General features: G+C 38.8%; 1 protein-coding gene across 1 annotated transcript; it reads left to right on the plus strand.

Moving 5' to 3' along the window:
* Window positions 1-243: 243 nt before the first annotated feature.
* On the plus strand, window positions 244-6545 carry LOC129239224 (uncharacterized). Its single transcript, XM_054874573.1, has 3 exons — window positions 244-355; window positions 5178-5341; window positions 5412-6545. Exons 1-3 carry the CDS (start codon window positions 310-312, stop codon window positions 6543-6545), a joined length of 1344 nt encoding a protein of 447 aa, XP_054730548.1. The 5' UTR covers window positions 244-309.
* Window positions 6546-13818: the final 7273 nt, after the last annotated feature.

Consider the following 13818-nt stretch of genomic DNA (forward strand, 5'->3'; position numbering starts at 1 on the left):
GTTTGTTTTAATTCTACCCGCAAATATTGTTTAAAAAATAATTCAGGCAAAGCATTTTAGTGGGCTATGGCTTTCTATAAAAAACTCTTTATCATCAATGTGTACATAGTTAACGAAATATTGTTAACCATAATACCACTGATAAGGCTGGGAGCTTTCGATACATTCCCATCTGTTAAATGTATCGGCCAATTCAGTTCTAAGTTGTTAACACACAATAGTGCACGTATTGCCATTACGGATTAGTTGGCTATAAAATTTCATACTTACTTCAGTATTCATTCAATAATAGTATTTAGGACTTAAAACATGACATTTTGGGAAGATCGACCACAAACGGTCGCCGTAATTCCAGGTAAGTGGCACAACCAGTAGCCCAGCAGGAAATCTACGGGCACGGAACGGGTGCGCTTGAAGTGAATTCATTACCAAAAGTAATGCGGGTTCTTCTATCTATGATCTAAAAGCAATTCATAAATTTTGATAATAGTGATGACGTAGATAAAATTAGCATAAAAGCTTGCCACGTTGCTAAGTCATATAATCATAATTTTGTAATCGTAATTTAAAGCACTTGCCGATTGAGCCCAAGCTAAAACTTATAAGAAAATAATAAGAAAAAATTATGATTACGAATAATGAAAACGAATTGCGGTGCGTGGGACTTACTTTTATTAATTGAGAACAGCCTGGGATTAAGGAAAGTCTGCCGTTCGTCCAGGTCTTTGGCTTCATTAATTTTAAGTCGAGCGCTAGTTGGCTCGATAAACATAAGACAAGTTATTGAAAAAAGTATTTATAAGCGAAAAAGTATAAGTGAAAAAAGTGTTCCATCAATGTCGTTAAACATGATTTAGAAGCGATAACAATTCGAGTGGTTAAACATAAGAATCTATTAAAACAGCAATACCACTCTAGTGGTTATAATTTTTCAAATTATCTGCTTTTTACTATTCATTTTGGGAGTTCCGAAAGCAAACTATATAAAATGGCGATAAAAGGGGTAATCTTTTCATTAGCATTTTTTGTAACTTCTACAAGTATGTGCATAAAACGTTCGATTCTTCCCAAAGTGTAAAAATGAACTAATACAAGAAAAATGTCTTAATCTATGCAGATTAAAAAAATGTATGTATAGATTAGTAAATTCCTTCAAATGAGGTAATTTTGTTTGGCTCAGTTGCGAAATGAATTGGGTAGCCCAGTCTTAGAGCCAATCGAGAAACCTGAAGAAGTGGAAATAACGCTCGCTATCAACATAATTAGAAACAACAAAAACTGTGGACCCGATCAAATACCGGCAGAAGTGTGAAAGCATTGTGGTATGGATCTGTTTATCAGAATATCAGATATAAACAAAAATGTGAAAACTATCGAGAGGTCAAACTTAGATCTTTAGATATGGGAAAGGGTTGTAAGAGAGCGCATTGAAAACAAGGCAAAAATAACACCAAGCCAATGCGAATTCGGTGCTGGAAAGTCAACAACAGATGTGATACAAACAATTAGAGTACTAAAGGAGAAATACCGCAGTAGGAAGAATAATATGCATTTAGTTTTTCTAGATCTGCAGAAGGTCTTCGATAGGGTTCCTAGTATGGCTGTCTTTAAGGGCCAAATTAATGCCAGAACAATACATCAACCAGATTCAAGACAAGTACCATAAAACCACCACGCAAGTATGTACATCTGGCGGACTAACACAAGAGCTCCCAGTGATGGCTGGGGTGCACCAAGGTCAGCTCTCCGCCTGTTGATTTTTAACATTGTTTTCATCATCTGGACCATTTGACACTTAAAGTTCAAGACAGACTACCATAGAATATACTTCACGCAGGCGATATAGTCTTAATCAATGAGGACCTCGCTCACCTAGAGCGAAAACTGAACACTTGGAATTGGTAAACAACGGGATGCGCATAAATGTGAAGAAAACCGAATACCTGCCGGTACCGGTTGGCGAAGAGGAAACAGACCAACGAAAGGCCACCATAGCAGCCACTAACAGTAGCAACAAGTTTCAAGTAACTAGGATCGATCCTGAGCGAAAATGGAAACATAGACGAAAATGTGACACAAAGAGTTAATGCAGCGTGGTTAAAGTGGCGCAGCCTGACGGGCGCCTTATGTGACAGGAAAATGTCATTAACAATTAAAGGAAAGGTGTAAAAAACCAGCAACCAGTAATGCTGTACAGAGTAAGCTATACGGATCAGAATATTAGGCAAAGTACGCTAACCACAACCACACAAGATGCACGTGGCGGAAATGAAAATGCTTCGGTAAGCAACAGGAATAACGCGTGTGGACAAAGTGAAAAATATCAAAATTTGAAAATTGTCTCAATCTCGAAGAAAATGAGAGGAGGTGCGGTAAGAGAAGAGGTAAGATAATATCGTGCGGACACGTAATGCGTAGAGACGAAGACCACATCGTCAAACTCGCCATGAACATAACTAACAAGAACTACAGGAAGGCCACAATCGACCTGTCTAAATACGATACAAAGATGTCAACACCTTGATGGTGTGACGGCGCATGGCAGAAAAACCTGGCGCGTGAGGACAAGAAGGGCCGACAGCAAATAGGGACAAGGTAAAGAGAGAGAGAGAAAGAGAGAGAGAGAGATTAGTAGATAGAATCAAAGTCTAGAGACGTGATGTCCGATCGTTGGTGATTTCAGGTCTGCACATCGGCATTTAACAGAACCACATACGGTCATCTGTGCCTACCGCCAATACCTGGCTTTAGATATATTGTAATATATAATATAATGGGTGATTTTTTTGCTAAACAGCTGACGTACGTTTCGTGTTTTGTTTCACTGTCAAACATCTTCAGTTTGGTCTATAATTTAACCATGCATCGTCTTACAAACGAACAACGCTTGCAAATCAATTAATTTTATTATAAAAATGCGTGTTTTGTTAAGAAAGTTTAAGATCCACTTTTTTATCGAAAAATTGTGTTCAGCGACGAAGCTCATTTTTGGATCAGTGGGTACGTAAATAAGCAGAATTGTCGATTTTGGAGTGAAGATCAGCCAGAAGAATTGCAAGAGCTACCAATGTATCCAGAAAAGGTCACAGTTTGGTGCGGTTTATGGGCTGGAGGTATCATTGCACCGTACTTCTTCAAAGATGCTGCGAATCGTAACGTAACTGTGAATGGTGAGCGCTACCGTGAAATGATATCCAACTTTTTTTTTGCCCAAAATGCAAGAGCTTGACTTGCATGACATGTGGTTTCAGCAGGATGGTGCCACATGCCACGCAGCGCGCGTAACACGGGACTTGTTGAGGGGCGAGTTCGGTGAACATTTTATTTCACGTTCGGGACCTGTCAATTGGCCACCCAGATCGTGCGATATACCGCCTTTAGATTATTTTTTGTGAGGCTATGTTAAAGCTCATGTCTATTCAGACAAGCCTGCTTCAGTTAATGCATTGGAAGACAACATTAAAGCATTTATATGTGAGATACCGGCCGAAACATTGGAAAGAGTATGCCAAAATTGGACTAAGCGGATGGACCATTTGAAGCGCAGTCGTGGTCAACATTTGCATGAAATAATCTTCAAACATTAAATTATTTGGAGAGTACTATCGATGTAAATAAAAATTTCATGCATTTTTCTGCATTTTACGTGTGTTTTTTTGAAAAACTTTCCTATAGCTCTTAAAAAATCACCCTTTACTTGGAAGCACTGGCCTAACCATATAGCTTATGAGCTTACTTACTTACTGCTTTAATGATCTGCTCGTGGAGCATAGGACCTTATGAGCTAAGCAGCTATCAACAACGTCGCTTGATCGTCGCAAGATTGTTGTTGTTTACTCTTGCCGAGCAGCGGAATTCTCTAGCACTTCTCTCAGAGAAGTGGTAAATCGAAAGCCGCGGAATAGCATACGAGACCACCCCTGTTCGCGAGTTAAGTGAAATTTCTTGAGTTGAAAGCTTTTATTTTATTTACTTTCATTATTATGCTGGGAATCCTTCTAACTCATCTGGTAGGTAAATAAGTATGTTTTTATTATCTATTTTTCGAATACTTTCATAAATTCAGAAAGAGTTTTTGATTACACAGACCAACACAAATTTTATGCCAATAATTTCACTACACTTTTTAGAAGATCTTTGATGTGCAATCTGAACTCAGAATATTACCCGTAAGTCAAGCTTCTCGAAATATATTTATGGAATATCTCACCTATACTATTCACCTTCTAAACCAATTTTGATATGTAAACATATTTATTTGGCTCTGTGATACCGGCTGCGGAATTCACAGTATTAGATCCCTACCAAATGTACCACAAAAGTATTAATGCATGAGCAAGTGTAGAGAAGTAAAACCCCGAGACAAATAAAAATGGATTTAAAAGGGATACAATTTTTCTGCCATGACTTTTAAAAAAACTTGTTCTCAGTCTCGATTTCATCAATAATCTTCGGAAAATTTTAGAACTGTTCCTGGTTTTGGTTGGTTGGTATTTGTTTAAAACCACTTAAGGAGCATTAGGAAGACGGTGTTCGTACAGGGAAACTTCTGTTGCTTCAACTTTGCAAATTCTCTTTTGCATGCCGAGTCCACACAGCCTACAGCCAATAACCAAGGATGATAGATTTCAAGGTTAGCTCCTTAACTATGGGAATTCGGCAGCCGAATTCTGCACGATAATTTCACATGTATTCACACACTCATCCAATCCGTCGTTGTTCAGACATCAACGAAGTGTCATTGGTTGATTTTTTGAGTATTTCAATCATAATCTTAGTTCTACAAGTGACACCAGCTCATCCCCTGATTCTGTCAAATTTGCTGAGAGCCGAATAATTGTCTGTAAAGAGCTCACCTTTAAAATCTTTTCACCATGACCAACAACGGCATTGAGATACGATTGAGAACACGATAACTTTGTTGTTACTTTCACATTTTTTAGTCAGAAGAGCAAAGTCCAAATATAGCAAGCAGAGAGGCGGCGAATCGGAGACGTCTTCTCATTTACTTTTATATGGAATACTACTATTAGCAAGAGTACAATTTATTTTTAATATAGGGTGTATGTATATGTAGACTCTCCATATCAGGTGCTTATTATTATTATTATTATTATTTTTTTAAACTTAAAATTATAAACACCATTGAACCCAATATGTCTTTTTCTTCCACGTAGATGCTTTCATTTTTCTGACATCTGGCATGAACTTGGCACTTGGCTTAGGCTATAACTATTACTCCGTCACAACTCACTTCCAGTTCTCTTGGTTCATTGGTGTAGTAATTGGCGCCCTCTTGTCTGCGCCTCTTGTTCACATTTTAATCAAACGCTATTTTGTGGTAAGTGAAACTATTTAAGGAGTAATCAAATAGCAATAAAATTTAGTATTACTTTTTTTTAATCACTTAGCTGCTCAGCAGTTTCCTGGTTGTGGTGGCTGGAATTTTGTACACTGTTTGTCCAGATGATCCCACAGCATTAATCGCAGCGCGTTATATAAACGGCATCGGCACAGGATTCATCACGGTTCCCTTTATCGTACATTGCAGTGAAATCAGCGCCACCAGGAAGCGCGGCTTCTGTCTGGGAATCGAACAATTTTGCACCGCTGTGGGCATCTTTATACAGGCTACTTACATAGCACTTTGGAATGAGTCTAACGACATTTCACCGACATGCGTACACGGCATTTTTTGTCTCAGTTTCGGCTTGATCGCATTGGGTTTAGCTTTCGTTGTGATCGAATCGCCTATTTTCTTTATACGTCGCGCAAATGACGCAGCAGCGATGCAGTGTTTGACATATCTGCAATTGCCCGCTGTGCTGTCGGACGAAAAAAAATTGTTGTTGGACGAACATAAAAACTATGTCTTAAAGAACGAATATTTGGGCACCAGTGGTAGTTTTGTGCGTGCTTTGGGACCACTTTTGAGAATGATTCTATTTTCCAGCGTAATTCCATTTACATTTTCGTTGCCCTATACCAGACAACTGATAATTGGAACTGTTTTTGGCATGAACACTACTCGTCAATGGACATCGGTTGTTTGCACTGCACTACGTGTTTTGGGTGCACTCGGTGCCATATCAATGCTGGACATTATCGGGCGCAAAATCGTCAATTTAATTGGGTTGTTGGTGATGGCTGGTCTCGGGATTGGTGTAGCTGTTTTGTTTGCTTACATCGGCAATTGGCAAAACGAATATCAGATGAGCATGACTTGTGTGTTCCTGATAATTATTCAGTTTTTCGGAGGCTTGTGCGCACCCACAAGCACTGTTTATTTGGGTGAGGCCTTTCCCATGCTGTTGAAACCATATTTCATAGCATTCTGCATTTGTGTGCAATGTGCGGTGCATATTATTGTAATCTGTACATTCAGCATGAATCTTAACTCAATTTGCGTGTACGACACATTTACCTACGCCTTTTTATTTGTATGCTTCCTTCTGTTCATATTCACAATACCCGAGACGAAATTAACGACACTGAGCGAGGCTCAGGAACGTTTTCATGCCTGGAATCACCTGCGCTCTTGGTGAAGTGAAAACACAATCCATATCGAGTGCAAAAAAATTGTATAAACCGTAGCAAGATTTTGTATTTTTATTGTATCTATAACATATTTACATGATATTGAAATAAAATTATTGCGAATAATACTCAAAATATCCGAGATTCCATAACTTAGTTCAGTTGTCAGTGAAGATATTAGTGACACAGGCGCGCGATCAGAATTTTTTTCGGGGGCGGATTTGTATAAAATCCTCTCATAAATATAAATATATGAAATAAGTAAACATTTATAGGTTTTCTTACACATAAAAGGAAATAAAAAACACGCTCAATGTTCGAAAATAATGTTTCATTAAACAAAAAAACATTTTTTTAATAAAAAAAATTAAACCTAAATCCCAATGAAACAAATAAATTGTTTAGTCGCAATAAGCAAAAAATAAAAAATTATAATTTGATGTCGACTTGTCGCTTGTTTTCAGCAAATATATTTCTAAACTGCTTTCCACTGTGGAAGTTAATGGTTTTTTATGAGGAGTTTTTTCATGGCAGAAATGCACTCGGCAGTTTGCCATTGTCTTCCAAGGGACGAGCGCTATTAGAAAAAACTGTTTTTTCATTTTGGTGTTTCACGGAGATTCGAGTCTACCTTCTCCGAATTTCGAATGGTAGTCACGCCTACGGCAGCCCTTTCAACCGCTCGCGCGGCTTATATACAGGGTTGCCAATATTCGACGGTCCCATCTGGCAACCCTGTGTCTTTTGACAGAGACGCTTAAGGGGTTAGGTGGGTTTGAAAATTTCAAAAAATCGATTTTTTTTTTTTTGTCTTATTAAATAGTATAATATGTTTAAAATATTCTCCTAAAATTTCAAATTGATCCGAGTAAAATTCTACGAGATAGACCCTTCAGAAGTTCCGCCCATCAGGCCATGTCAGTGCAGTGTTTCGCAGGTATACGCGTTTATCTCAAAACTCGATTTTTTAAGTCGGTGGACACGATTTCTCGAAAAGTTATGAAGCGATTTTGTTCAAATTTTGCACACATCTTTGGAATAACATTATCAAGTTAGTGAACGAAGGATTTTTTTTATTTTTATTACAACTAATTTTTTCGAGCCAACACATGACGAAAATTTGACCAAAAAATGTGTTTTTTTGTTCAAAGTCTGTCAAAAATTCAAATTAAATTTTATTTTTTTTTCCTTCGTCCAGTAACGAGATTTATCCATGTACTAACGAAATATTTTTGGTTTTTTGATTTTAAATGAACCAATAATGAGTTATGCTGTCCACGGCAAGAGCATTTTTTTGTGAGACGTTAATGGAGATGAGGTACCAACGGCTGAGTTTTCGGAATTTTTAAATAAAAATTTCACAAAATACTGTTTAAATATGTATCTTGGATATGCTGAATTGTTTAAATAAAATATATGATTGTATATATTAAAAAAAAAATAGTAAAAATACCCTTTTTTTGAACCTCTGTAACCCACCTAACCCCTTAATGACATACCGCGTTAGAAGCATCAGTCCAAGCAGATGGAACAGTACACGCCACGCGAGCGCTCCCAAATTGTTGAAATTTACATTCAACAAAAGAAGTCAATTGTGAAAACTCAACGAACGTATCAAAAATTAAATTATGTGAAAAGTGCGCCTTCTAAGAACAAAATTAAACGTTTGTACGAAAGGTTTTCGACTGGTGATGCTCTTTCTAATCCAAAGAGGCCAAATCAAAACCGACTAAGGCGATCGGATGAGAATATTGCTCTTGTATGGGCCAGTGTTGAGACGTCGCCAAGGACATCCCAAAATCGCCGTTCTCAGCAGTTGGGCATTGCTCGCACACTTTACAACGAATTATCCGCATTGATTTGCATTTATTCCCATATAATTGGCGAAAAGATTTTTGTCAGCGGGGATTGGAATGGGTCCAAAGAGTCATCGAAATCCGTCGGGTCCGTCGAATATGGGCAACCCTGTATCGGCAGTGTATCCTTTTAGCACACATTAATGGCTTTGCAAATTATTCTTGGCCTTACCTCGCACCTCACATTCCAAATTGAATGAATGAATTAAAGTGATGTTTGAACTTCGACTTCGGGCACGGTGTTTTGCGACATCTACTTAATATAGTACCTCATCCAAACCCAATCATCTTAATAAACCTAAGATAGAGCTTAATTGGGACGAGCGCATTTGCCTTTCTTCCGGCCGAAATATCTTATCCTTCTTCGCGCTAGTGTCACATTCCAGAAGAAGGTGTGCTGGAGTCTCAAGGGACTGGAACCAGTGAACCGTATCCCAGTCCTTATCAGTTGGCAACACAATCTGCAGTGATCTGTGGGTATGCCCGTGAGCATTCTTAGTTTGTCTTTAGGGAGGGTTATGAGTTGTCGGAACCTCCTTTGATTATATTCCTGGCCCAATCACATATTTTTGTGGCAGGCTCTTAGTCTTGACTCTTCGTTTCTAAGCTCCTACTTGATGGTTCGTTGTTTCATGGTAAGACAGAGCTCGAAGCCTCTTTAGCCAATACTGCCGCTATTTCGCTCCCAATTATACTTCTAAGTCCTGAGACCTATATGAGCCGAACGCAATTTGCCTTCCTAGCAAATACACTTCCTCGATACACTTAAGAACTAATGAGGACTTAACATCAAGTGATCACAACGCCTTGAGTGCCACCTGACTGTCGCCCAGAATAGCAATTTTCCCATTCAGGTGGTTTATGTCAAAGTTTCTGTATCTGCGCAGAAACAGATTGCATACACTTCCGCTTGGACGATGCTAGAAAAACCATACATCAAAATTATTCTACATAATTTTATACCAAAGATTTAATTTCATCTGAATTTCCTCAAAATCTGGTTTTTTCGGTTCTGCAATCACCTCCTCGTTTGAATAAAATATTTTTCCCGTCAGCATTTTCTTCCCAGCCCACTCTAGAGAATTGGGGTGATAAAAAACGGGTTGAAACCTCTCCTCCAATAATTTTGCGACTAAAACTAGTGCTAATGCGTTGTGATGGTAAAATAGATTTTCTAGTGAGCCAGTTGTGGGCGCTTTTCTTACAGCTCGGTTTTCAAATGGTCCAATAACGATGAATACTCGTAATATGCACCTGTAAGTTTTACTCTTTTCCAGATAGTCGATGGATATTATTCCTTGCGAATCTCAAAAGACAGCCGCCATAATCTTTTCGGCTGAAGGAACAGTCTTCGCCTTTTTTGGCTCAGTTTGGTAAGCCCTTGGTAAGCCATTATTTAGATTGTTCTTTGGTCTCAGGAGTGAAATGATCTATTCGAGTTTCGTCCAGAGTGACCAAATGGTGCTTAAAGTCCGGCAGATTATTCTGGCAGAGTAACCATAATGTTTATCAAGCTTCTTTTGACTCTGACCCTTGTCTATATACAAGGTGAAATCCAAAATAGTTGTGACGTCATAAATGACAATTAAATTCTCCGTAAATTTATCAAAAATGAACCGAAATCATCGTTAAAATTCATGGAATCGGAGTTGAATATCTCCAAAACATCGATTTATCGCATTTCATATGACCTTTGGTCTTACAAAAGGTCTGTGCACGTGTCATTCCGCACAAGTTAACTAAGGATCAAAAATTGCTCGGAATTCAACATTCGAAAGACCTCATTAAAGAGGCGAGAAAAGACGAGAACTTCCCTTACAACATTGCAACTGGTGATGAAAAGAGGTGTTTCCAGCATGAATCTGAAACTAAGCGTCAAAGTGCCAAATGGAGGGCCCCAAACAAGCCACCACCCCATAGATCGTCTAAAATCAAGTCGATGCTTATTTTTTCTTAGGATTCCAAAGGAATTGTCCACAAGAAGTTTGTGACAACGGACCAAACCGTCAATGCAATTTTCTATCTTCGCGTTATGAAGCGCTTGTTGCATCGCATTCGTCGAATTCGCCCAGAATACCGCGAAGGATGAAGCCGGCGCTGGCATGATAATACACCATCTCATCGATCCACTCTTGTGACTAATTTTTTGACTAGAAATCGTATTTTAACCATCAATCACTCACCGTATTCGCCTGATATGACTCCCTGTGACTTCTACCTATTCGGAAAATTGCATTTAGCCATGAAAGGAAAATGTTTTGGCTTGGCAAAAGGCTTGTACCGACATCCTAAGGGCATTCTGGTCAATGACCAGAAAGCTTTTAGATCGAAAAGCTTTTAGATCGCGCAAAATAATGTATCGAGGCCAGAGGGGACTATTTTGAATAAATGAACTCGAAGTTATCAGAACAAAGCTCCTGTCGTTTCAATTTTAGCTCAGTCTTGTTTATTTTGGACTTCACCTTGTATTAACGACTGTATGGAAATTGACTGAATACACCAAACCTGTCTCTAACGACAAAAAAAATTTAGGATCATGCCCTTTTTCACCAAACTAATCTTCCCCCAACTCCGCACCCTCCTTAAGTGTTATACGGAATCCCCTGCCGAAGCCAGAAATTGTATTAGGATTCTAAATGAAACTATGCTTTCAGAGACATTAGAAAATAACCAGGGAATGACCTGATTTGAATATATGAATGGAACGTAGTTCTGGATGACATAATACTATCAGAGGCATAAGAGAATAACTTAGCTATTCAACGTCGTTTGCAAGCCCTGTTGAGAAAGAAGGAGAGCATCTTGTTGCAACATTCAGCACAAATGCGTTCCGGTAAGTGAAATGATAAAACAAACAAAACTCCGTTGACTGTAGGAAGCAATTACAGTTCCCTTTACGGGAAAGGTGGACGGAAAGATCTGGGTACTTAAAGTAGCATGTTACAGCTAAAAATAAATCGAATAAAAAATGTGTGTAAGTTATTAGCGTAGTCATTTTTTCATTTAAAACCGCCTTTTAATAATTTAACTTAATAAATACATAGTGAAACAGTGGGCATATACTCGAGTTTCCGAAAACTCCACAGGAAAAAGTCTAGCGTATGCTTATTAGCAAACTCTAAACAAAGATTGGTCCGTCTGTTGATCATAAAATCAATAAGAAATAATTAAATTGCGACGCTGGAGTTTCTCCTCTAATGGATTTCTCTTCCCGTCTGGAAGAGGCATGCCGGAGCTTATCACTGTGTTGAAAAAATGCAGGATTGCGGACTGTATGGCCAGGGAAATACGCTTCGGCAAAAAAAATCCACTGTTGAAGTTCTCAATCGCACCTTGATTCTAGAAACGGAAATGGAAGAAACAAAAACACAAATTAGGAAAAGGATTTGAATAACGCCTTCGTAGGTATCTTTTGAGGCAGCTAAGCTGGCATTGAGATCCTTTCCAGTCGAATTTTTAAGCGTCAATTTCAAGCGTGTTAAAGCTGTTATTCCATGCTACAGCTTAACCCTCCATTGGACACCTTTTGGAAAACCTGCGGTTGGGTACCCGGGTCGGTCTTTTTTCGTCCTGGTCGAAAACCGTTTTTAAAAGGTTATATCCATAAATCGATAGGAAATTAAATTTTAGGAAGCTACCTGGAAGGTGAAGTTGTTAATTAAGTGCTAACGAACACAAAGAGGTCTCAAACAAGCGATTTCATAGTTATGTGTTTTCACAGTGTCAGTTTTTCTCCTCTCACCGATTTTAAGGTGGCTAACATGATTGGTTACAATATTCTGAATCTCTGTTACGTCCCTTTAAAGTGAGTTACCTTGAGTATGCAGCAGATGCAAGAAGAATACAAGAACAAAAAGTTATTAAGAGCGATATCGGGACTACAAAGTGTACTTAGAAACCTTGTGATGCCTTTCTTCGTCAAAAATTTTTGTAGAATAAACGAGGAAAGGGCTGGCGTGTTTTCATGATGGACGGCCTTCGCGGTTATCAGTGAGACACATATAGAAAATTAGTGTACAAAGCCGATCCATGGCGCCAGCATAGAACTGTCCAATCAATGATTGTTCGGTAAGAATATATTCTCGATAAATGACGCCGCAAATTTTGAAAAAACGTCGCAATTGCCTTCAATCGCGCCTTAGAAATTCGAGCTTACGTTTTCCGCTCCTCGATGTTTTCCACCCACTGCTCACTTTTATTACGCGACCTGGGGTAACACTCAAATATCCAGGCCTCTTCTACAGTCACTACTTGAATCATCCCATCTCTGTCGCTCATTTCATTCATTTTCACTATGCTTCTGAAAAAGTTAATTGGTGAAAATACAAAGCGAACGTACTATCGACTTCAAACTTCAGCCGGAATTAAAGGAAGCTCCACTCATAACAGACACATGTATGTTATGTGAACTCCGCAGTGTTTTGGATTCTAAAGCCTCAACTTAATACACACCTATCAACTGTGTACTTGAGGCAACACGTAAATGCCGAATATTGTAACGTGATAAACATCTACACGAATCCTTGACCTTGAAATACGTTTTGGTTACGAGCGCACGTTATCCACCCGTCCGACATCGTGACTAAATACCCCGCACAAATAACGAAGGTAACGCGGTCCCCTCAATGATCATATACTTAACGGTTAGGGATAAACTTTGAAAACCTAAAACCTTAAAACATAATTCCGCCACCAGACAGCCTTTATGTTAGTTACAAACTCTTATAATAATCCAATAGGTACGTCCACCCAAATAAACTGTCGGCTTTCTCAAAGAATGATAAAAAATCCGGATATATTTTTGGCGAATGATCGACCTTCACCAGACAGAGATTGAAATACCTCAACTTCGGTCAACTATTTGGTCAGTCAGGCCTAAATGCTTTGCGGTGATACATAGACTAGATAGCAGTACTCCCTCGTTTCCCCCAATGTTCTTTCCAACATTCTATCTAACCGGGCTTCATTTTTTAAAATTTCGGTAAATATTTTATAGCAGGCCTTAAATTTCAAGCGCAGAAGCTTGGACGATGACAACATTCGATGAAGCGTCTCTTAAAGTGTTTGAGAGATAGATTCTGCGGAAGATTTTTAGACCTTTGCAAGTTAGCGATGAGCAATGAGCTATATGAGCTTTACGATGGCATAGGCATAACGGAGTGATTGAAGATCCAGCAGTTTCCTTGGCTCGGTCATCTCTTCCGAATGGAAACAAACCCCCCGGCTTTGAAAATATGATATTTGATGCAGTACCAGCTGGTGGTAGCAAAGGAAGATAAAGGTCTCCTCTACGTAAGAAAGTTCAGGAAGAGAAGTACTTGGCTTCACTTGGGGTGTCCAACTGGTGCCGGTTAGCACGAGAAAGAAACAACAGACGTGCTTTGTTAAACTCAGCGGTCATACTGCCAATCAAGAAGAAGAAGAA

Source organism: Anastrepha obliqua, chromosome 2 (assembly GCF_027943255.1).
Source record: "Anastrepha obliqua isolate idAnaObli1 chromosome 2, idAnaObli1_1.0, whole genome shotgun sequence".
Classification (NCBI taxonomy): domain Eukaryota; kingdom Metazoa; phylum Arthropoda; class Insecta; order Diptera; family Tephritidae; genus Anastrepha; species Anastrepha obliqua.